The following is a 23618-nucleotide window of genomic DNA, read 5'->3' on the forward strand; positions in this document are numbered from 1 at the left end:
GCTTTTCCCTTATTTATATTATGAAAACGAGAGAGAGAGAATTTTTAATGTTAGAGAATAATAAATATTTGATCATTAAATATTTTAAACTTTTATCCTAATCCTAATTAATTATAAAGTCATACACATGGATAATTGAAATTTAGTCCTCCATCGTGTAATCACAATTTACATTTCACGCATTAAATATTTTGCATATTGGTTGAAGTTCTTTCGTCAAGGCGGGAAACAACTAGTACCTTTTTTTTTTTCGTTTGTGTGAATGCACGGAGACCAACGCGCTTCCCTTCGATCTCATTTCCGTGTAACGATAACCACCGTACACCGCCGTAACAGAATCCTTCGTCCGCCGTTGGTTTGTTTAATCTTCTTCTTCTCGTTCCTTTTTGTTTTACTCTTAGCTATTTAAACTTTCAATCCATATTTTTCTTCACTCTTAGCGACATTGTTGACTCTGCGATTCACTCATGGATACATACCGAAGAAACTCAACTACTCCACCAAATGCATCACTCTCCGGTAACTATTTTTCTCAATTAACCGATTAAAGCACCGTGTAATCAGAATTTTATTTCTAGTTAATGATCTGTGTTTGGATTCTGTTTCATAAAACTATAAATCACTGTTTATGCGAAATTGATATATGCTCGAAGAAGAGATTCGCAAGAATGTATCCCAATTTTTACTAACTTTGGATTTTCGTTCTTTAGGAAGTACTAGTATATAACTGCGAAATGCTATCAACGCACACCGAAAAATAAGACACCGACATGTCAGTAATAATTTGTAAAAAAGAATAAATTAAATTTAACAACGAGTATCTTGTTGTCAATTTCAGACACTTTCGGACACTGACACATTTTATCAGAGGTTTTTTTTTTTTTTTTTAATAAGCAAGGAATATATTGATCAAGAGAACCTAAGTTCTCAAAACAAGATACAAGAAGGCCGGAATGAGTACCGGACCAAGAAAAATAGACTCCAATTGAGCATTACGACAAGTAAAATAGGGGATCCTTACTAAATTCGTAAAAATTACAATTGGGATGTATATTTTTCCCTATGAAAGACCAACGCCAAACCAATGCTTTAGCTCCCCAAACTATATCGGAAATGTTCCAAGTATCGCCTTTAAACACGATGCCGTTCCTAACCAACCAAAGCTGCCACACCACCGCCAACCAAACAACTCCCTCTTTTCCCTTTCTAAGACCAACTCTCCTCCCGTAATTAAACCACCTCATGAAGCTTTCCTTAATTCCCACCGCATTATAGTTATTAAAACCAATCCACTCGGCCATTTCCCTCCAAATCAGATCAACACAATAACAAGACAACAATAAGTGGATCGGTTCCTCTATGATTCCACGGCAGAAAGCGCAAAAAGAATTGGAGTTTGGGATAATACCTTTTCTAACTAGAGATCCTTTTGTTGGTAGTCTATTAAGGAAGCTTCGCCAACCAAATGCCCTAGCTTTCAAAGGCACTTGTGTCTTCCAAACAAGAGATAATGCTGTGTCAAATTCTCCAACCGGGCCAAACGGAACATGCCTAAAAGTGAGTAACTTATAACAGCTTCTAACTGTGAAAGAACCCTCAATTTCCGGTTTCCAAAAGACTCTGTCCACCCCTGAATTAGTAAACATAGCACTCTCCAATTCCAACTGCAGCTGTTCCAATAAAACCGGGACAGTACTGTAGTCAGCAGGAGGCTGCTCACTATTAGTAGCTTGCCTCGAAGAAGGGGGAAGGAGCCAATCCGCACTGGTGTGAGAGGCCTGCTGGCTCAGCGGCGCTACAGCTTCAGCTGGCAGCAGCGAAGCAATCCTGTTAGCAGGCAGCATAGACCATTCAACCCCAAAATCTCCCCACCTCCATCCTCCGCTTGACATCCATCCCATAAGCGCCACAGAAACGGCTTTTAAAGCTGACAGAAAGAACAGGTGAGGGAACCGGTCCTTAAGAGGACCCCTGCCAGTCCAATTAGCAAACCAAAATGAGATTTTATCACCTTTACCTGCAGAAAACAAAACAGTTAGCGTTAAAAAAATTTTCCGGCTCAAGCGTCAGCAGATCTCTCCACCAATAAGACTTCACATTAGCCCCCTTTCCTTTACCATTCTCATGAACAACATCGAGACTAACATCCCCATACCGACTTTTCAAAACATCAAACCACAAATCCTCCGGATTATCTAGGATCCTCCATTTCCACTTAAGCAAAAGGGCAGTATTAAAATCCTCCAATCTTTTAATCCCCAACCCTCCCTTCTCCATCGGTAGACAAACCGTATCCCAACTAATCCAATGAATGCATTTTTTGTTTTCCGACCCTCCCCACAAGAAATTGCTTTGAATACGGTTGAGCTCCCTAATGACTTTCTTCGGGGCCTTATAGAACGAAAGATAGAAAATTGCAAGGCTACTAAGCACCGCCTTAATGTAGAGTGCTATAAGACTCTAAGACATATTTTAATTATTAAGAAAGCTATTCTCATCAGATTGATCTAAGGATCAGTTAAAGCTATCATTCGTTGCGGGAGCTTTGCAAAAATGCTTATTCTCTTCTCTTAATGCTTTTGTTTCTTAGATATGTTGTTTTAATTTTCTACTCAATTATAATAAGTAATGACAGCATTTTGTTTACCCTTGTTTGCCTGTGTAAATGTTTAATAACTAGAAAATGCATTCATATCTTAACCTGTTTAGAATGTGGTCATTATTATAAATTATTGTAGGTGGAAATGGAGTCTGTTTGATGAGAAGTTCATGGAAAGAGGATCAACGTTCATCCTTTATTGATTTTATCTCCGCTTTCCTCTCTGCAAATTCCTTTCGCCTTATTTTTGTGCCAATTGCTCCGGTAAATGAAAGTCTTTGTTCGTATTCTATTTTGTTCCTTTCAAATGAAATGATGACTGAAATTTTGAGGATTTTCTTTGTAGGATTTTATTTTCAATTGCGGGGGTTTGTCTGTGGCTTTCATTTTTGTGACAAACTGGGACTGCAACAATGTGGCTCCAATCTTCAACAGGTTAATATGTTACTGTTTTGGAGTCATTGCTAATGCCAAAGAGTTTAGGCTTGATTTGAATTTTCTGGTGCAGAATTCAGCAACTGAAGGCTCAGTTTTCCCGTTTTTATGTTGTTATCACACTTCCTGGAAAAGAGGAAATGGATTCATTTATTGAGTCATATTTCAAGTAAGTTTTGTTACTTCTGTTCTGATTGATTAATGTTAGCTGTTTATGACTTGAATGATGAAAGAACTTGGATCATGGTTATGAATATGTGAAGATTTGGGATGGTGATTGGCAAGCCTACATTTATACCAGTTAAGGACTTGGAGATGGGGTTTGAAAAGATGGTAAAAATTGCCCATTCTTCTGGAGGTAGAATAGAACCTGAAACATCTATCTAGCTTTAATGTGCTGTTCCAATTTATAGTTATTATTCTCCAACTAATTGCAGTATACAAGCAAGAGGGAATTGAAGAAAACTTTAAAGCTGAGGTCAGCTCGTTGATTTTTCATTAAATTTCATATTATGTAGCTGTTAGGATTCATATAAGTGAAACTAGCATATTGATGTATGAACTTTGTTATGATTTTGAAGAGGAAGAAGTTGGTGCAAGGAATGAACTTTTACCTCAAAGTTGTTACATCAATCCCAGGCATTGACAATCACGATGCAAATGCGGTACATCTCTCTCTATTTTTATTTTTAAATTTAGATGCCCCATCCATCATTGCTAAAACTTTGGTTTCTTGAATATAGATGTGCGAAATTGGTGGAAGTATTAATATAACAGTCATATGTGCATTGTTAGGGGATAATAATTGCATCGGTGTCGAAGTTTTGATGCTATGTTAGTCTTATGCTTGATAGGGGATAATATACTACATAATAATAATTTCGTCACATGCAAAACTGTAATAGCCATACATATAGGTTGAGTTATTTTGTTATTCTGATCCTTCAATTCAGCTCAGTCAAGCTATTGGTTCTGTTCAAGCAATTGCCAAGGCATCAAAAGAGCAAATTCTGGAGAACACAGATCTTTCCACTGACAAGGCAGAGATGGTTTCAAGGTTTCTCAGGGATCCAAAGTTTTACTTAAGTCCCAAGATTAACTAACTAATCGCAAAATAACAAACGAATCCAAGTTGTAGTTTTTGTTCATTGCCTAGATACGAAAAGCAGCACTTTGAACTGTTTAAATTTGGGATTTATGCAAATTCCTTTCTTTTGTGAACTAATGTATAATCTAGTTTTCATTGTTTCAATCAAATTATTAAAAAGAGAGTAAAAGGTCGTACAATTAGCACCCACAACCAAATACAGAACACTGAAAAACAAATAAGCAACCAAACATAAATATAAAACACTAATTAAACCTACAACAAAGGAAATGTTGGCAACATGAGAAAAATTATAGTTTAGATTTAAGTATAAGAATACACTTCTTTGCAACTGGCCGTTCTTAATTATTTCTTGCATCCTAGGGAGGCGGTCGAGATGGCGGCCGATGAAGTATATGTGGTTGTGGTGGGACATGAATCGGAACTGGCGGATGAACCGGCGGCTTCATACGTGGCTGCTGGTTACTCATCTGTCCATTGGGTTGTGCATGTATTTGATGTTTTGGGTTTCTTGCAAAACTGATAACTGCAAGAAATAAAACTAGTAGAGTTAAATAACACAGCTTTCTTTTCATCCTTCTTATTTCTGATCGATTACCGTTTTGACACAAATAATTATTGTATACTAACATTTATATTTGTCTTATTATTTTGAATAAGTTGATTTTACGCTAATAAATAAAGTCTACGTTTGTTTGGTATAATATATAAAGTCTACGTTTGTTTGGTATATGTCAATTATTTTGAATAATTGACTTGCATGATGCTGTTTGGCAAGTTTTTGACATGTCAGCGTAGGGGCAGGTTAACGGAATGCATGTTCATCAAGTTAAACTTTTATTAAGTGTGGCATATGCTTAGCAAAGAAAAAGAAAAAAATGAAATCAAGTTATTACACGTTTCTCCTCTTAAAAAAATTTGTGTACTTTTGGTGAATTGTTTTTTTAATAAAATATTATATCAATAAAGAGGTAAAAACCATCTAAATGTAAAAAGAGAGAGTAGTATTAGTTAACAAGAAGTGTTAAATAGAAAAGAAAAAGAAATTAAGAGGTACAATAAGAAAACCAAATAATATAGAGAAGCAACAAAACAACTAAAAAAACACTAAAGCAGTTAGAAACTTAATTCCCAAGGTTCAAGTACCAAATCACAAACCACTATCAAATTTAGGGAAACAGTTTCAGTGATGGTGACTTTAGTATCATTTAGGTTTTTTTTTTTAAGTTTTAAAAAAGATAGATAGGATGAGAGAGAAGGGAAAACAGGAGAGAGATAGAGACAAAGTTACGGAAATTTGCCGCCACAAAGTTATTTGACCTAAATTTTAAAATCAAGACAAACACTCTGTTAAGACACACAATAGAGTTCTAAAGGCAAATCATAAAAAATACACGAGTTTACGTCTGCTCCACCTAGAAAGTATTTCAAGTAAAAAAAAACTACTCTTCTCTCCCACTTATTTCACACTTGTTAAAACATCGTTAAAGATACCATCATTATAAACTCTCCAAATAAATTAGACAACATGTCAAATCATAACAAAATCACCCATAAACTTAGACCTACCATCTAAAGAGAGGAAATACTCTAACATTAATCTATGATCACTAGAAATAGCCACCGGCTAACCCAACCATTAAAAGATTCTATACTGATCTACCAAATATTCTATATATATTAGTCAGTATCAAATGACATCAATGTGTCAAACATGAAATAAGTCACATCCGTTAAGTCTTTACGACATATCCTTATATTAAAATCAATTGTTAGATTTAAAGTTATTATTATTATTATATAGATCATATTTATAAAATTTAGGGTTTAATATACTTCACCCCCTGCCAATATAGCGAGTTTTGGTTTGGCCCCCTTGAATGTTTTTTTTAGCAAACGCCCCTTATAAAATCCAAAACCTGGATTTACCAAACCCTTTTACCACATTTGCTGACTGGGCTTTGACTTGGAGATGATGTGGCAAAAGAGTTATATAATTAATTAATTGAATTATATTTAACCACTAATACCTCCACTTTCCACCACCACCACCTCCACCTCCACCTCCACCGCCACTTCCTCCATATCCACTATCCCTGCTTCCACCATAACCAACACCACCATATCCTCATCCTCCCCCGCCTCATCAGTTTGATGCATGTTTCATGGATATTCAAATGCCTGAAATGTGTAACACCCTTCTAAACCCCGCGACAATTTTTTAAACAATTATATCAGAGTAAAACATGAACACAAGGGTGCTACAATTATATAAAATAAATAAACCAAGTCATGCTTCATTAGGAAACGGTTCACCAAATCGTAATTATGTTTATCACAGCGGAATAAGAAACATTATCAAATACATCCAATGGAATTATAATCCAACACCAAATAAAGTAGATTAATTTCATAAAAACTCTACAACTATCGTTCCCCGGTGTTACAGATCAGAGCATGACCGACACGATCCAACATAAACGGATAAACTCTATGAGTCATCCTCACCAAGCACTAATGTCGCTACTCCTCAATCTGAAAATGACAACATGTAAGGGTGAGTCTCATTCTCAATTAGTAAATATTATGCAATTCATAAGCAACAAGCATCATAATATACCGTTCACCCAATTATACATATTCAGATTCCCATCTATTATTCATTAATTCACACAATAATAGATTACAACACCTACTGCAGAAATCCATACAATCATATTATGACAAAATGCATATGACACAACTGACACTATGCATGTGGTACCAATAAACCGTGGAATCAATCCACCTAACCGATCTACGCCTCATCGAGATACGGCTCACCGACACAATTTCCACACAATGGGAAATATGTCCACCAACGATCCAAACATCACCGGGATCCAACATCAATGCATATGAATGAATAAAACACATATAACATACTTAAAACACACCGAATCACGATGAACAACTCATCTCAACACCGCATCACCGAATAAGTATGTACATGTTTTCAACATCACTCAAATAGTCATGCATCCATCACAATCATAATAACAAGTCACAACCAATTCATCATCACATCAAACACATTGTCATACCTATCTCATATGCACACAATGTTCAATTCTCATCAAGTAATTAAATCGAGTTTTTAGAGAAATAAAGTCGGATAATACAAATATTCATCATTCATCATATAAAACATTTAATTACTTGCACAACGCCCAAAACAGCACTAAGAAATGATTCACGGATCAAAAGATACGTTATTTTGAAGTTTGGAAAATTCACACACAGCAAGGTTCGCTCAGCGGAGCAAGGCAGAAGCGAAATCCTTCAGACCCCCGCTCAGCGGACCTCAAGCGACGTCAAACAGGAGCGAACTACGTTGGGACCTCCGCTCAGCGGACCCCCCTCCGCTCAGCGGACCTGCGATTTCAGCAAACCCCAAGTCTGCGACAGACCCTGCGATTTCACTCCCTTTTCACCCAAAAACGATTCCAGACATCACATACAGGCATATAATCATCATACATTCAATTATACACCATAAAACATTATCCAAACTCATTATTAACCAAATAGTTCACACAATTATCATCAATTCAATCCAATTTTAACACCCTAACCTAACAATCCCAATATCTAATTGAACCAAACCATACATCAATCTACCTATCACCTAAGACCACATAAGAGATACTAAAAGGAAAAGTCCCCCCTTACCTCGATGAATTTCTTGAATGCTCTCCTTCCGGTTTCAAGTTCTTGTCTCTTCCTCTTCTCTTGCTCTTTTCACGTGTTCTTCCTTTTTCCCCAAATGGTTCCTTTTTCTTATTTTATGAAAAATAAAATAAAATGAAATATCACAACTTAGTAAAAGGCCTAACCAATTAGCACCCCTCTTTTACTAACATCACACCATAAGCCCAATAGCTCTTACTCCATCATTTTCCAATTAAATCCAATTTAAATTCTAAAATTCCAATTATTTAATTTAAATCCAAATTAAATTAATAAACTGAAATTATGGGTGTTACAAAATGGACGGGTATGCACCTCGAATTCTTTCTTCTAACGTCTTGATAACACATATCATTCTATATTAACACAAAGATAGCTAATATACAACCATTTTCCTATAGGTTTGAAGCCACACAACAAATCCGAAAGATTGAAAACAACGTGAGCAACCAAGAATTGTATGTCCATCTACCGATTTTGGCTATGACAGCAGACGTGATGCAGGCTACACAAGAGGAATGCTTAAAATATGGGATGGATGGATATGTTTCAAAGCTATTCGAAGCAGAACAGCTTTATAGAGAGGTTTCAAAGTTTTCCCAATCATCATGAGAAAAAAAATGGAATTGAGTCTATTGCATATATAATAGTACATATTATGGAATCTTGGTTTATAATATTTGTTTTATTGTGGCAGGGAATGTACATATAGGACCAAAATTTTATTGGTTGGAAATTGGAATTGAGTCTATTCCATTTCCATGGCAAGTGCAAATTGGAATTGTCTCATCCTGTTCTGCATGAAATGTCACTACTTAGAGTAGTACCTATTCACCTTACTTTGTTATGTGTGTATTAATGTATATTATTATATGTATATGAGATTGACTGAATCACAATAGGGAGAAGAAAATTCATGCGAATTACAACAAACAATGAATTGCCTTATATTATGGAATAGAATTGAGAGTTTGAAAAATGTAATTCTTATGATCATTACTTGTCTACTTATTAGAGTATATTAGTTCTAAGGTGTAGTTCTGCTCCTTCAATCCTATTATAATTATTACACAGATTAGCAAAAAAATGAAGAGATTTTTAACTATATGATCAGGTGTGTGATCTGAACAAGAAAATTTCCACGGGACAGGAACACAAGGAACTCAAGGAAGCATAGATTTATCAAACCAAGTTCACAGCAGTTATAAGAAAATATAATTCTAAAACTTAGACAACAACATTTATCATAATTCAATGAGGTATCCCTAGGTTTATTAGGTTAAATCTAGTTTCGACTTTAAAATGATAACCAAAAACTAAGATTAAAAAGCTAACATGCAAATATATATAACTAAAATATCAATTTTATGATATGATCAATATAATATCAAAAAATTACAGTATAAAAAAAACATAAAATAAGTTGTTCCTTTCATTTTTAGTCAAGACATAGAGAGCAAACAAACTAAAATGAAAAGAAAAGGAGAGCTCTTAACACTTCTAAATAAATTTACAATATCGATCAAACATAATATTATGTATGCTAGTGAGTTAAAAGTAATTAGTGCAATAAGGTTATCAACAAAAATCTTAACATGCATAAAACATGCTAGAAGTCCTCCATGCAAACATGCTAGAAGTCCCCCATGCAAGTAGTTTTTTTTTTTTTTTTTGATAAGCAAACTATTATATATCAAATGAAGCTCAAATAAAGCTTCATAAACATAAATACAGATGGTTCAAGTCTTTACTCATAAAACTTAATACTATGCTAGAAGTCCCCCATTCAAATTCTTGTAGTCCTACAATACAAACTTGCTGCCGTCCATCTTCTCTCATTAAGAGTTTCCTGTTTATAAAGTAGCATAACCACTCAGCTAGCTATTGACAAATATAATATACAGGTTAATGCACTTAGTAAGCACTGTAAATGCATGCTGATTTGGACAAATGGATGTGCACAACTAAATAAACAATAAAAATTAAGCTAGACCAGATAAAGGATGAAGTTAGCACTGCTTGGGAAATCTAGAGGAATGCATTAGACAAATGGATCTGCACAACTAAATGCTTGAAGAACATATAGAATTGCAACTCTGAACTCATGCATTTAAACCTTAGTCCTAACACTATCACACACACAACACACCCTATATTCTTTAGGAAAGGAATACCTACTTCATGTCACCAAGAAGATCATACAATTTTCCACCATATATCTCAAAGTAGTTAAGCCACAATTTAAATTTCTGATTTCGGTAAACTGGTCGATGCAACTGTCTAACAAGGTCATTTGCAGCTCTGAGTGGTAATGGTTGCATTGTAAATGTTTTGCCACTTCCTGAAAGTCAACCACAGTTAGCATAAGCATCACAGTAATGAATAAAGGTGATGACTGTACAAGGATAAAGCATCAGCGATGGAACATCAATGGACAACTTAATGTTGTGACAACAGCAGTTTGATTTGTATTCAACTTTTCATTTTCATTGCTTGTATGGTTGCATCTACCACGGGAAATAAATGTGTAAGCCAAGGCCATTGATAGCCTCCAAACTCTAGCCAGTCATTATAAAATGAATATGTTATAAAATATAATTCAATTAATTAATTATATAACTCTTTTGCCACATCATCTCCAAGTCACAGCCCAGTCAGCAAATGTGGTAAAAGGGTTTGGTAAATCTAGGTTTTGGGTTTTATAAGGGGCGTTTGCTAAAAAAAAACATTCAAGAGGGCCAAACCGAAACTCGCTATATTGGCAGGGGGTGAAGTATATTAAACCCTAAAATTTATCATGAATCATAAAATTATTTGACATGTCAATGAGATGCATAAAACTAATGTCTTATTAAACTTAATCAAAATCTTTAATTTTGATCCATCTTTTTAGTATCTCAAATAATTTTTTATTGATGTTAAATTTTATCAATATAATTTATATGCTAATAAGTTTAAATCAATCCATAAATCTTATTATACAAATGCAAAAAAAGTTATCGAATTAAACATATAATAAAGTTTGTTTTGATTTTCCTCTTGGGATAAAGCCAAAGCATTGCTGCAACCCATGCCGACAAATTCCATTACGACATGGGCTAAGCTAAAAATTGTGTTCCTTTAACGTTATTTCCCGTCGAGAAAGATGACATAAATAAGAAGCTGAATTTCTAATTTTAGGCAAGAAGAGGGTGAGTTGCTCTTTAAGGCTTGGGAGCGATTCAAAGACTTGTTGAGGTTATTCCCATTTTACGAGCTTGAAAAAATAACTTATTGTCCACACCTTTTACAATGGTATCCTTTATTCTACGAGGATGACCCATGATATTACGGAAAGAGGAGCCCTCATGAATAATTCTAAGGATGTAACTTGTGCCCTTATCGAGGACATGGCTAAGAACCACCACTCGTGGGAGAGCGATTGTGGCCTCACTACAAAGGCTCCTTAAAAGAGTGGACTTTAAGAAGTCGGCCCCTTTCAGCATATGAATGCTAAGGTGCAAGCGTTGGACCAAAAGATTGAAAATCTAAGCATTACCTCAATAGCTCCTACTGCTCCTGCAGTTCTTTCCTGTGAAACTTGCAGATTGAATGGATATTTCGCAACTTATTGTCAGATGATCCTTGATGGAGGAACTGGCCAGGATAGTGTTAACTAAGTTAATAATAAACGCGGTAATTCGTACTCTAACACCTACAATCTTGGGTGAAGAGATCACCCAAAATTTTCTTACAAGAATAACTCTCTCTAACCTGCCATAGGAACTCCGGGTTTCCAAAAATGCATAGTTGCTTCCCCTAAAAATTCCAATATAGAAATGTTAATGGAAAATTTCCTGATGACTCAAATTTGTCAGAACAAAGATTTTAGAAACTAAAATCTCTACACAAATGAGGTTCTTGAGCAGTTAACAACCAAAGTAGAGAATATTGCCACCCACAATAAGATGTTGAAGACTTAAATCTCTCAAGTTGCATAACAACAATCATCATCATATGTCCTACCCCAAACTTTTCTAGGACAACCTAAGCCTAATCCAAAGGGACGAGTGAATGATGTAATAACCAGAAGTGGTAAGCAAGTAGATGATTCTAGTGGGAAAAGTTAGTAGGTGGAAGAGAGTTAGCCAACACCACCAGAAAAGGATGTTATTAGAGAGGAAGATAAGGAGGAAACATATGTTGTTGTCTTCCCTATAAACCCTTTATCCCATTTTTCGCAGAGGTTTGCAATGGAAAAAGTGGTGCGATGTTTGAAAAGTTTGTGGGGCTACTGAAAAAGCTCTACATAAATGTCCCATTTACTAAGGCTTTATCCCACATGCTTACTTATTCTAAGTTCATAAATACATCCTCTCAAATAAGAGGACATTATAGGATATGAGACTTTAGCCCTAAGTACTGAAAGTAGTACGATAGTTCATAACAAGCTCGATAGTTCATAAACAAATCCTCTTTATCCATGTGTAAAAATCTCGATTTAGGTAAATTCAAATCTACCTACATCTCTCTATAGATGGAAGATCGATAAATCAAGTATCTCGTTGGGATATTGGAGGATGTGCCCATAAGGATTGGGCAGATGTATATCCTCACTGACTTTTTGATTATGGAAATAGAGGAAGATTCCCAAATCCCCATATTCTTAGGTAGACCTTTCTTAGCTATGATTGGAGTGATTATAGGTGTGAAAAAATTGAAAGTTAATCTTTGAGGTAGGTGATGATAAAATTGAGTTTATCCTTTCAAAACACATAAAAATATCTCTTTAGGAGATTCTTGTGAAGGTTATAAAAACACAAGAAGAGGGTTGAATTATGTTAGCTTTTTCTTTCTTTTCTTTAACACTCCTATTAGATTCTGAACACAAGGTCTAGAATCTGATACAAATTCAGATGTTTGTAGTGGATAAAAACTAGATCAAAGATAGATAGTGAAAGAAAGAGAGACACAAACAATATATCCTGGTTCCTTCCACAAAACGAGAGTAGTCCAGTCCCTTGCACTTCCAAGGGATTTCACTATGATCACAACTGATTACAAACGCTCAAGCATACAAGCAAGAGAATTCTAATGCTCAAACACACAAGTAAGATACTTCTAATGCTCAAGCACATAAGCAAAAGACTTCTAATAATCTATCATAATCAGATAAAAGATTATTTGGATATTACACTTGATATACAATCAGAGGTGTAAATAAAATTTAGATGTTAAGAAATTCTAAGTAAAACTTGTGTTTTTGATTTGATAGAGTAATAACTCTTTTTGATTGTCAAAGATTCGTCGTTTTTCTTCAAGTCTTCAGCTCCTTATATTAGAGACAGAAAAGAGTCGTTAAAGAAAAGAGCTTACACAAGAGAGTCTTGGAGAAGCTTGATCATAGACGTTGGAATGTTTCTTGATATGGACAATATGGTTGAAAAGACATTTGAATATCCTTTGCTTCAAAAGGAATTATCTGTCGCATCCCTGGTGTCTGTGCAGATTTTTGCTTGGTTTTGTATGTGATCAGAAGAAGACAAAATAATTCGTGAGTCTGATAGTGACCTTTTAGAGTCTTCTTGATCATTATGTTGACCAACTTCATAGTCCAAGTCTTTAGAGTTTGGATCTTCAGAGGTTGACTTTCTTTAGACTCTAGTCTTCAGAAGTTCACCTTCTTTAGAGTCAGAGTTTTCATATTCTGACTCTCAGGTTCTGATCCATTATATATTGGAACTTTTAGCTTCTCTTCAAATGTTCTTTTTCAGTACTAGTACTTAGTATATATCACAATTTTTAGTCTATGATCTTAAATAAATATTAGTATACCTAATTGTTCTTTACTTGCTTTGTTATCATCATAACTTTAGGGATATTGTACAAACCAATCTTGTTCCAACAATCTCCCCCTTTTGATGATGACAAACACAAGTATTTAAGAATAATGACTGTCAATTTAATTGACAAGTTAACTTCAAGGTGTGAGGTTTGTAAGCCCCCCCGAGTCTAATAGTCTAATAGGCAAGGTTTGTAAGCTCCCCCTAAGTTTTATCCACGTTAATTAAATTGATCTTTAAAGCACAATAAATCAATTCTTTAGAATTTAAGCAATATACTAGTTATTAACTTTCAGATTCAGGCGCTTAAATACTTACTTATCTTACTCCCTCTTTTGTCATCAATAAAAAACATAAGTAAAGGAAATAAGAGAAGATATTGAAAAAATATATTATTAAAAGCAAGGAAAAATGATTGTCAGATTGCAAAATAATTCAGAAATAGGCATAAACAATAGAGGGTTCTAAGTTCTAAAGCCTAGTATTTCTTTAAAAGCTCCAAGATGGCCTTGATATCAGATCTCATGTCATTCTTCCTTGCAACCGCTGACTTCAACTGAGCATCCATTTCTTCATGATTAGCAGCCACAGACTGAAGTTGAGCACCCATAGATTCTTGATGAGCAACAATAGAAATCAATTTAGCCTCTAATTTCTCTTGCTTATGACTAGAAGAAGCTATTGACTCAGTAGAAAAAGTCTTCAGATTTTGTAGAACTGTATCCACATAGATTTTGAGAGTATCCCACTTAGTAGCATATGAAATGGAATCAGATGCTAGGAGTTTCTCAACAACCAAAACCCGAATCTTATCAAAGATACTAGTTCTAAACTCCTCCATTTTGGCTAGGATATGTGGTGGAGAGTTCAGATGCTTTAATTTCGGAGCTTACTACAGCCATGACAGCAGTAAAGCATGCTAGAGAGAAAGTGAGACAATCTTTGGATTGAATCCCATTCCATAATTATCGTGGAAGCTTTCACCAACTGTAACCTTGTTCCTTGGAAGATAAGATATAAATGGTTGAATTGTGTAGCTATTACTCTGAACAAGAATTGTTTGGTTACTCATATTCTTAAGGAAGCCAATGGTTGTGCGAATACGTTAGCCACCATTGATTTCATGTCCAGAACTAACAATTGGTTCAATTTTGTGCATAGTGATATTAACAAAGACTTTATGTTAGACAAGTTTAATACCCTAAGACTTAGACTTTTTTTAAGGGGTTTTGGTTTGGTTCCCTCTAGTATAGCTTGTTCTTTATTATTCAATACAAAGAAATAAAGAAGTGATAGAGATGAAAGTAGAATTAAAAAAAAAAATCCGTGAATCATTATTTTTGAAATTTTGTATTTTTAAAAATCAAACACAAACTAAAAATAGTGAGTTTGTATTACTAAAATTATATTTAAACTTTGAATTGTACCAAAAATAAAATAATTTAATTTATATATACTGGTCAATGTAATATTTTCTTTAATTTTTATTTATAAGGAAAAATTTATGTTATAAAATTATTGAATAGTCAATATATCTATTATAAATATACTTAATTCAATAAATTTATTTATTTTTATTATAGAAATGGGAGAGAATAATTTTTACAATGTTAGGGAATAATAATTATTTGATGATTAAATATATTTAACTTTTGTCCTAATTATTAATTATAAAGTCATACACATGGAATATAATTGGGATTTACTCCTCCATCGGGAAATCACAATTAAGCTCAAATCAAAATTACATTTCACGCTTAAATGTTCTTTCGTCGAGGCGGGAAACTACTACTTTGTTTTTTTGTTTGTGTGAACGAACGGAGACCAACGCGCTTCCCTCCGATCTCATTTCCGTGCTGTGTAACGATAACCACCGCACACCGCCGTAACAGAATTCTTCATCTGCCGCTGGTTTGTTCACTCGTCTTCTCATTCTTTTTGTTTTTCAATTTGCTATTTAAACTTTCAATAGAGAGTTATCAGCTGAGTTTTTATTTTTTTCTGTTCTTATTTTTCTTCACTCTTAGAGACATTGTTGACTCTGTGATTCACTCATGGATACATACAGAAGAGGCTCAACAACTCCGTCAAATGCATCATTCTCCGGTAACTATTTTTCTCAATTCACCGATAAAAGCACCGTTTAATCAGAATTTTATTTCTATTTATGATCTCTTTGGATTCTGTTTCTTAAAACTATAACTAACTGTTGTTGCAAAATTGATCTATGCTTGAAGAAGAGATTCGCCAGAATGCATCTCAATTTTTCCTAACTTTGAATTTTCGTTCTTTAGTATGTAGTATTTGCATGCGGAATGTGTTGAGTTAAGGCTTTTAGTTATAGTATTGTGTTATTAAGAAAGCAATTCTCATCAGATTGATCTATCATTAACTGTGCAAATTTTGCAATAATGCTTATACTCTTCTCCTAATGCTTTAGTTTCTTCGATATGTTGGTGTTAATTTTAATTTTCTAATCAATTGTAGGTTCTGTAGCACCATCACCTCTGAAAATAATTTGTCCGTGTCAGTGTCGGTGTCCGAAACTAACACAGACACTTGTGATTATGTTTAATTTATTCATTATTTCAAATTGTTAGTGGTGTCGACGTGTCAGGGTCGTGTTTCCGGTGTCCATACTTCAATTATAAGGAGTAATGATCGCATTTTGTTTAACCATGTTGCTTGTGTTGTGTAAAAGTTTAATCTGTAATCACTAAAAAAAATGCATTCTTATCTTAACTTGTTTAGAATGAGGCCATTATTATGAATTATTGTAGGGACAAATGGAGTCTGTTTGATGAGAAGTTCTTGGAAAGAGGATCAACATTCATCCTTCATTGACTTTATCTCCACTTTCCTCTCTGCAAATTCATTTCGCCTTAATTTTGTGCCAATTGCTCCAGTAATTGCATTGTTTCTTTCCTATTGTAATTTGTTACTTTCAAATGAAATGATGACTGAAATATTTGAGGATTTTCTTTGTAGGACTTTATTTTCAATTGTGGAGGTTTGTCTGTGGCCTTCATTTTTGTGACAAACTGGGATTGCAACAATGTGGCTCCGATCTTCAACAGGTTACTATGCAATTGTCTTGGAGTCATTGCTAATGGTTTGTGTAATGTTTAAGTAGAATTTATATTTGGCAAGGAGTTTAGGCTTGATTTGATTTTTCTGGTGCAGAGTTCAGCGACTGAAGGCTCAATTTTCACGTTTTTATGCTGTTATCACACTCCCAGGAAAAGAGGAAATGGATTCGTTTATTGAGTCATATTTCAAGTAAGTTTTGTTACTTCAGTTCTGATTGATTAATGTTAGCTATGTATGACTTGAATGATGAAAGAACATGGATCATATTTATGAATATGTGAAGATTTAGGATGGTGATTGGCAAGCCTACATTTATACCCGTTAAGGACTTGGAGATGGGGTTTGAAAAGATGGTAAAAATTGCCCATTCTTCTGGAGGTAGAACCTGAAACTTGTATTTAGTTTTAATGTGTAGTTCCAATTTATTATTTTTATTCATCAACTAATTGCAGTATACAAGCAGGAGGGAATTGAAGAAAAATTTAAAGCTGAGGTTAGCTCATTGATTTTACATTAAAATTTCATATTATGTAGCTACTCGGATTCACATTAGTGAAACTAGTATATTGATGTATGAACTTTGTTATGGTTTTAAAGAGGAAGCGGTTGGTGCAAGGAATGAACTTTTACCTTAAAGTTGTTACATCAATCCCAGGCATTGACAATCACGATGCAAATGCGGTACACATCTCTCTCTATTTTTATATTTAAATTTACATGCCTCCATCCATCATTGCTAAAACTCTGGTTACTTGAATATAAATGTGTAAAATTGGTGAAACTATAACAGTCATATGTACTTTGTGCATAAACATTCCTTTTTTCTATTTACTGAGAATAATTGCATGTTAGTCTTATGCTACCCTTTCTTCTGATTGAGGATAGTATACTGCATAGTAGTATTAATAATTTTACCACATACAAAACCGTAATAGCCATGCATATAGGTTGAGTTATTTTGTTGTTTTGATGGTTCAACTCAGCTCAGTCAAGCTATTGGTTCTGTCCAAGCAATTGCCAAGGCATCAAAAGAGCAAATTCTGGAGAACACAGATCTTTCCACTGACAAGGCAGAGATGGTTTCAAGGTTTCTTAGGGATCCAAAGTTTTACTTAAGTCCTAAGATCAACTAATCACAAAATAACAAAGGAATCCAGATTTTAGTTTTAGTTTTGTGTGAATATACGAAAAGCAGCACTTTCAACTGTTTTAATATGGGATTTATGCTAATTCTTTTCTTTTGTGAACTTCTGTATACTCTACTTTTCATTGTTCCAATCAAAATTATCAAAAGGAGAGTAAAAGGTGGTACTATTAGCACCACAACCAAATACAGAATACTAAATACAGAACACTGAAAAACAAATAAACAACCAAACATAAATATAAAACACCAATCAAAATACACTAAGCAGACGTACGATGACATATTCCCCCTCTGCGACAGAGATCCAAGCAGCTGATATCAGTTTGTAAAGCGAGGCACACTCCCTTATTTCTTATTGGTATATTTTCAGACATATAGATAATAATGTTTTACTGATCAACAGGGTTTCCCATACATATTTTCTTTAACCCTCCTAACTCTATTCGAATTTCACTTTTATCCTATACACTGCCTTATCAATGCAACTAAAGTAAGCATGCCTCCAAACCTTCTTCAACAACAAAACTCCAATCACAGTCCAAAAGCCACTACCAAAACCAAGTGCTATCACAAAGTAAAACCATATTTTCTCAACCTTGTCTTCTTTGACACCTTCATCTCCATTTTCATCTCTATTATTTTTATTAGTATCACATTTGTTGGACAATGGTGCACCACAAAGATATTTGTTGCCAAAATAAATAGATGGATCATCATTAAGTGTTAAAAATTGGTTTGTTTGTGGAATTGGTCCTGAAAGATTGTTGTAGGACAAGTTTAAGTGACTTAGGAAAGTTAAGCTAGATATGGTGTTTGGAATTAGGCCTGAAAGTTGATCATGAGAAAGGTCCAAAGATTCAAGTGACCTCATGTCCCCTATGGTTATAGGAACTTCACCGGATAGGTGATTGTGTGACAGATTTAAGCCTTGTAAACCCGTAAGAAGAAATATTCCCTTAGGAATAGGTCCACTCAAATTGTTGTTTGATAAATCCATATTGGCCACTAGTTTTAAATTTCTTGTATAATGATCTTCTCTTCCTCTAATGATCTGGCTGACATCTTGTTCATACCATTCAATATACCTCGACTCTCCAGGAGCTAAGGCAACTGATGGTTTACTTCCTTGAATCATTGCTGTAAGATTTCCAATACAGTGAGGGATTGAACCGATCAACATGTTGTTGGAAAGGTCCAAGATTTGCAAAGCTGAAAGTTTGCAAAGTTGTGATGGAATGTTTCCTTGAAACTTGTTTTGTGTTAACCTTAGAATTTGGATTGAGGTGAAAATGTCTCCAATCCATGAAGGTATATTCCCCGACATTTGATTCTCTCCAATATCTAAGATTAACAGTTGCTTTAAATTCTTCAAGAATGATGGAAACTCCCCATGAAAACTGTTATTATTCAAATGTAACCATACCAAAGTGGAAAGGTGGCCAAACGAGCTAGGAATAAATCCAGATAGTTTGTTTGATGATAGGTTTATCTCATTTAATCTTTTAGTTGAACTCCAACAATCAGGAATGTTGCCAGCTAAATTGTTGTCTGAAAGGTCAAGATTGTACAAAGAATTTATTTTGCACAACGAATTTGGAATGGAACCGTTTATGCGGTTCTCTCCAAGAAGCAAATAAGTAACATTTGGCAATCTATGAGCAATATTTTGGGGAAGTGGCCCTGTGAAATGATTATTGGTAAGGTTCACATAGCCTAGTAACTTTGGAAAATTTATTTCATAAAACACTCCTTCGAAATTGTTGAGCGACATGTCTAAATTGTGAAGGTTCATAAGTTGACCAAGACTAGATGGAAACTTCCCTGTCAAATTATTTTTACTAAGATAAAGGGTGTGCAGTTTTGAAAGTTGTCCAATATTTTGTGGGATTGTTCCATTCAGCAAGTTTTCAGACAAATCAAGGTTTTCTAGGGTCCTTATTTTTTCAATACTTTTCGGAATAACACCGTAAAAATGATTTGAAGAAATAATCAAAGATTTTAGATTGACAAATTGGCCAATACAATTAGGAAGAGACCCTGTTAAATTATTATTGTTGAGAAGCAGATACTCTAGATTTACAAGTGCTGTTAAACTACAAGGAAGACCCCCAAACAAGTCATTATTAGATATGTCCAAGATGCTCAGATTCCCAAGTTTCCCAAGAGAGTTTGGAATAGACCCATTTAAGTGATTGTTAGAAAGGATTAAATATTGCAAGTTTGACAAGTTTCCCCAAATATTTGGTATAGGACCATTAAAAAAACTCGAATATAGTGTGAGAATTACCAGATTTTGAAGTCTTCCCAACCATGTTGGCAGCTGATCATTGAAATTGTTTTGGGATAGGTCAAGTTTGTGTAAGTCAAATCCATTGCATCTTGAAGATTCTAAATTACCGACGAGTGCATCTCGTTGAAGTCTATTTGCAGACAAATCTAGTGACTGAAGATGACACATATTTCCCAGAATTGATGTTAGAGAACCCTCAATATGGTTCCATGACATATTGAGATACAAAAGGCCCTCTAACCCTCCTAACCACAATGGAATAGACTCAATATTGTTTTGGGGAATATCAAGCAATGTCAAAGTAGTCAGATTTCTAAGAGCGGTTGGAAATGAACCTTTAAGAGCATTGTTTCCAAGATATAGAGTTTCAAGTTTTGCACAATTGCCTAACCAAAATGGAACTGAAGTAAGATTATTGTTGGAAAGGTCAATATACATGACTGAAGTTGTGTTTCTAAAAGCAATCAGATCTGGACTATCAAGTCCGTTATCTGCGAGACTGAGAGACTCAATGGTAGAAAGATTTGTGTAACTAACAAGTTGATCATCACTGTGCATATGGGCTAAGCTGCAGTTGGTAAAGTCTAATTCTAACAAAGTAGGAATCATGTTAAGTACCGTGAATAAGTTTTGTGTTCTCTCGAGAAAAACATCACTCATGTAAAGATACTGAAGCAACGAAAGTCTTGAAAGCCAATAGATGTCGTTCGAGTATAGCCAAGAATTGTAACTAAGATCAAGAATGGTCAATTTTGTGAGGTTTCCAAGGTTGTTTGGGATCATGCCATTAAAATGGGAATCGGAGAGAGAAAGGTGTTGTAACTGGTTCATAAAACTGAGAAAAGATGGTATTGGAGATGAACTGAAATTGTTTCCGCTAAGGTCCAAATAGGTAAGATATTTGAAATTTAAAAGAGAAGGATGGAGACGTTGAGATTCAAGTTTAGAAGTTGAGAAGGAACAGTTTGATGGATAAGGTTGTCCTCTTGGAGGGTAGCATGGATTCCTAAGGTCAATCTTGACAACATGTTCTGTAATGTTGTTACAGCTTATACCTTTCCATCTGCAACAATCATTTCCTTCCCAAGAGGAAAGTCTGAAGGAAGGATCATTGAAACTTTCTTTGAATTCAACGAGAGCTTGCTTCTCTTGTTGCAGGCAACCAAATGATGAATGGATGCTGAAACATAGTAATATGAAATATGCACTCAAAAGGGAAACAACAGCTGAAGAAAAACTTTGGTAGTTTCTATCCATATTTGAGTGACGTAGAGATGAAACTGCGGGTAAGTACAACAATGACTCAACAAACACACAACTTAAATAGGCATCTCATATTTTTTTTCTTCGTGTTACATTTTTTATTATGATACTTTTCTTTTTAATAAGGATCTTAGTGTTCTATTTCCCTATTTTTTTTTATCATACATGTTTTTGCAAAAAAAATATTTTATTAATAATTTTCTTGATTGTCAGGTTTATTTATTTTCGCTTAAAAATTTGTGATAGTCTTGTTTTATAAAGAGATTTTATGTCATATTTTAGGTGTATGGAATTGATTTAATAAAATGAGATTGGTTTCTGAATATTCAAATTGACTTTTGAAAAATCAGATCAAAGATTTATTGATATATCACATAGTTAAGAATTAATAAAAAATAAGGCTTTGATTCTTAGTTAAAATAAACTTTGTCAAGAATACAACTAACTCGGAACCATCCCAAACTTAATTTTTATATGGAATTGTTTATGTCACATAGGGATGGTAATTTGACTCATCTCCTCTCCAATGAGTACCTGTTAAAATTACTCATAATAGATAGGATAGAAACTCGTAAAATAATTACGGGCATGTACACATTCAATTATTCACAAAAATAAGTGGATATGGTGTAGGTACCCATCCCACTCCATACCCGCAGTATATATATTTATATATTTTTATTTTTATTATTATATGTACATTTATATTTAACAATTTTATGAAATAAATCACCATTAAACTTGTATGCATTTTAATATAAGTGTTTGTTTATTTTTTAACTCAAAAATAAACTTGAATACATTTTAATATAATTGTCGTTATAAACTTTAAATGGAATAATAAATTGTAATTGATTGATAATTTTTTATTAGAAATGCGGGTAAACGAGTATGGATATGGGTACTTAGCTACTCATAGGGTCCGGGTACAACTAGAAATGTTGCTGCCCATGTGGGTATGATCTCGAGTACAAAGATTTTTTTAAACTGTGGGTACGCAGACTATCCTTTGCCATCCCTAATGCCACACCATTCACTTCTCTCAAATCCTATGAAAACTTTAAAATACTCGTTCACACCGTCTGTATGGCTCACTAGCCTGCATGTGGCAACTCTTCAGTGTAATTAGAAACATTCCAACTAGAAATACTTAACATCCCAACTAGAAATACTTGAGAAATGTTGGAATATTCAGGCTTGAAAATGGTTTAGAGGAAATATCAATAACCGTGTAGAACAACATGTAGTATCAAATTAATAAATGACATGTGAATAAATTACTTAAAATAAACAGTTGCATCCAATCATCTTACTAGTCTTCTATTTACTACCTTCAACTAATTTGGAGTACAGATAAACCAAACAATTTATTCCCTAGTTGTACTTGTGAATCCCCTTTAAGTCCATGAAGTATTTAAGGTAGACAACATTGACATAACTAAAAATTTTCTCCACAAGAATGCTCGTGCCAATCAAAGTATGTCTATGCATATTGCATATAATAGGCAACCAATACATGATCACCTGCAACATTTACATCTGCATTCAAGTGGCCAATATATTTTTCTGTTTGGAATGAATATCTGACATGACACCCTCTAGTGTCTTCTATCTCTTTTTGGGCCACTTTCGCATCAACTCCTAATTTTTTCACCATTAGATTGAGTGCTCGGATATATGAATTGTAGAGTGATATAACAATCACTACTACAAAAAACCCTTCTCACAACGGCTGGAAAAGGGATATCATCACGGTTGACCAACCGTTGCGAGGTGAGGTATGGTTGTAAGTATGTTATTTTCTACCATGGATGTGTGACCGTTGTGATAAACTAGGTAGCGCGCTACCTATCACAACAGTTATAGTAAACAACAATTGTGCAATATATAAAGATCATGAGTTTTATTTCTAGTGATTGTATGGTATATAATATTTGGCGCGCTACCTATCACCACAGTCATCTTAAACAACCGCGGTGAAATACTTTTTATTTTATTTTTCCATATATACCCCATATTTTTTATATCTGTAATTTAAACATATATTACAAACCTAAATATTTTTTACAAAACAACGATGCTGGTAGAGACAATGTTTAACATGTGTTTTATTACATAATAACCACACTATCCCT

At 34.3% G+C, this 23618-nt stretch overlaps 3 protein-coding genes and 1 non-coding gene across 4 annotated transcripts; 2 read left to right on the plus strand and 2 right to left on the minus strand.

Annotated features, from left to right (window-relative positions):
* Positions 1 to 259: 259 nt before the first annotated feature.
* On the plus strand, positions 260 to 3391 carry LOC131599077 (protein PARTING DANCERS-like). Its single transcript, XM_058871571.1, has 4 exons — positions 260 to 519; positions 2739 to 2863; positions 2946 to 3203; positions 3298 to 3391. Exons 1-3 carry the CDS (start codon positions 468 to 470, stop codon positions 3189 to 3191), a joined length of 423 nt encoding a protein of 140 aa, XP_058727554.1. The 5' UTR covers positions 260 to 467; the 3' UTR covers positions 3192 to 3203; positions 3298 to 3391.
* Positions 3392 to 11022: 7631 nt separating this feature from the next.
* Positions 11023 to 11124, minus strand: LOC131600876 (small nucleolar RNA R71). Its single transcript, XR_009283480.1, has one exon. It is a non-coding gene; the product is annotated as a small nucleolar RNA R71 (small nucleolar RNA).
* A 4314-nt stretch (positions 11125 to 15438) lies between these two features.
* On the plus strand, positions 15439 to 18009 carry LOC131594728 (protein PARTING DANCERS-like). Its single transcript, XM_058866931.1, has 9 exons — positions 15439 to 15604; positions 15721 to 15799; positions 16474 to 16598; positions 16682 to 16770; positions 16877 to 16972; positions 17067 to 17161; positions 17236 to 17276; positions 17381 to 17464; positions 17767 to 18009. Exons 2-9 carry the CDS (start codon positions 15748 to 15750, stop codon positions 17914 to 17916), a joined length of 732 nt encoding a protein of 243 aa, XP_058722914.1. The 5' UTR covers positions 15439 to 15604; positions 15721 to 15747; the 3' UTR covers positions 17917 to 18009.
* A 360-nt stretch (positions 18010 to 18369) lies between these two features.
* LOC131594727 (receptor-like protein EIX2) lies at positions 18370 to 21525 on the minus strand. Its single transcript, XM_058866930.1, has one exon. It carries the CDS (start codon positions 21475 to 21477, stop codon positions 18370 to 18372), a length of 3108 nt encoding a protein of 1035 aa, XP_058722913.1. The 5' UTR covers positions 21478 to 21525.
* Between the last annotated feature and the right edge of the window lie 2093 nt (positions 21526 to 23618).

The sequence above is a fragment of the Vicia villosa genome, linkage group LG4, assembly GCF_029867415.1.
Source record: "Vicia villosa cultivar HV-30 ecotype Madison, WI linkage group LG4, Vvil1.0, whole genome shotgun sequence".
Lineage (NCBI taxonomy): Eukaryota > Viridiplantae > Streptophyta > Magnoliopsida > Fabales > Fabaceae > Vicia > Vicia villosa.

Bases quoted from the DNA above. Each gene is read 5' to 3' on its own strand.
- LOC131599077 (XM_058871571.1), top strand. From the start codon at position 468: ATGGATACATACCGAAGAAACTCAACTACTCCACCAAATGCATCACTC. The intron at 520-2,738 runs GTAACTATTTTT...AAATTATTGTAG, and splicing joins ACCAAATGCATCACTCTCCG to GTGGAAATGGAGTCTGTTTG. The intron at 2,864-2,945 runs GTAAATGAAAGT...TTTTCTTTGTAG, and splicing joins TTTTTGTGCCAATTGCTCCG to GATTTTATTTTCAATTGCGG.
- LOC131594727 (XM_058866930.1), bottom strand. From the start codon at position 21,477: ATGGATAGAAACTACCAAAGTTTTTCTTCAGCTGTTGTTTCCCTTTTG.
- LOC131594728 (XM_058866931.1), top strand. From the start codon at position 15,748: ATGGATACATACAGAAGAGGCTCAACAACTCCGTCAAATGCATCATTC. The intron at 17,162-17,235 runs GTAGAACCTGAA...AACTAATTGCAG, and splicing joins AATTGCCCATTCTTCTGGAG to TATACAAGCAGGAGGGAATT. The intron at 17,465-17,766 runs GTACACATCTCT...GGTTCAACTCAG, and splicing joins ACAATCACGATGCAAATGCG to CTCAGTCAAGCTATTGGTTC.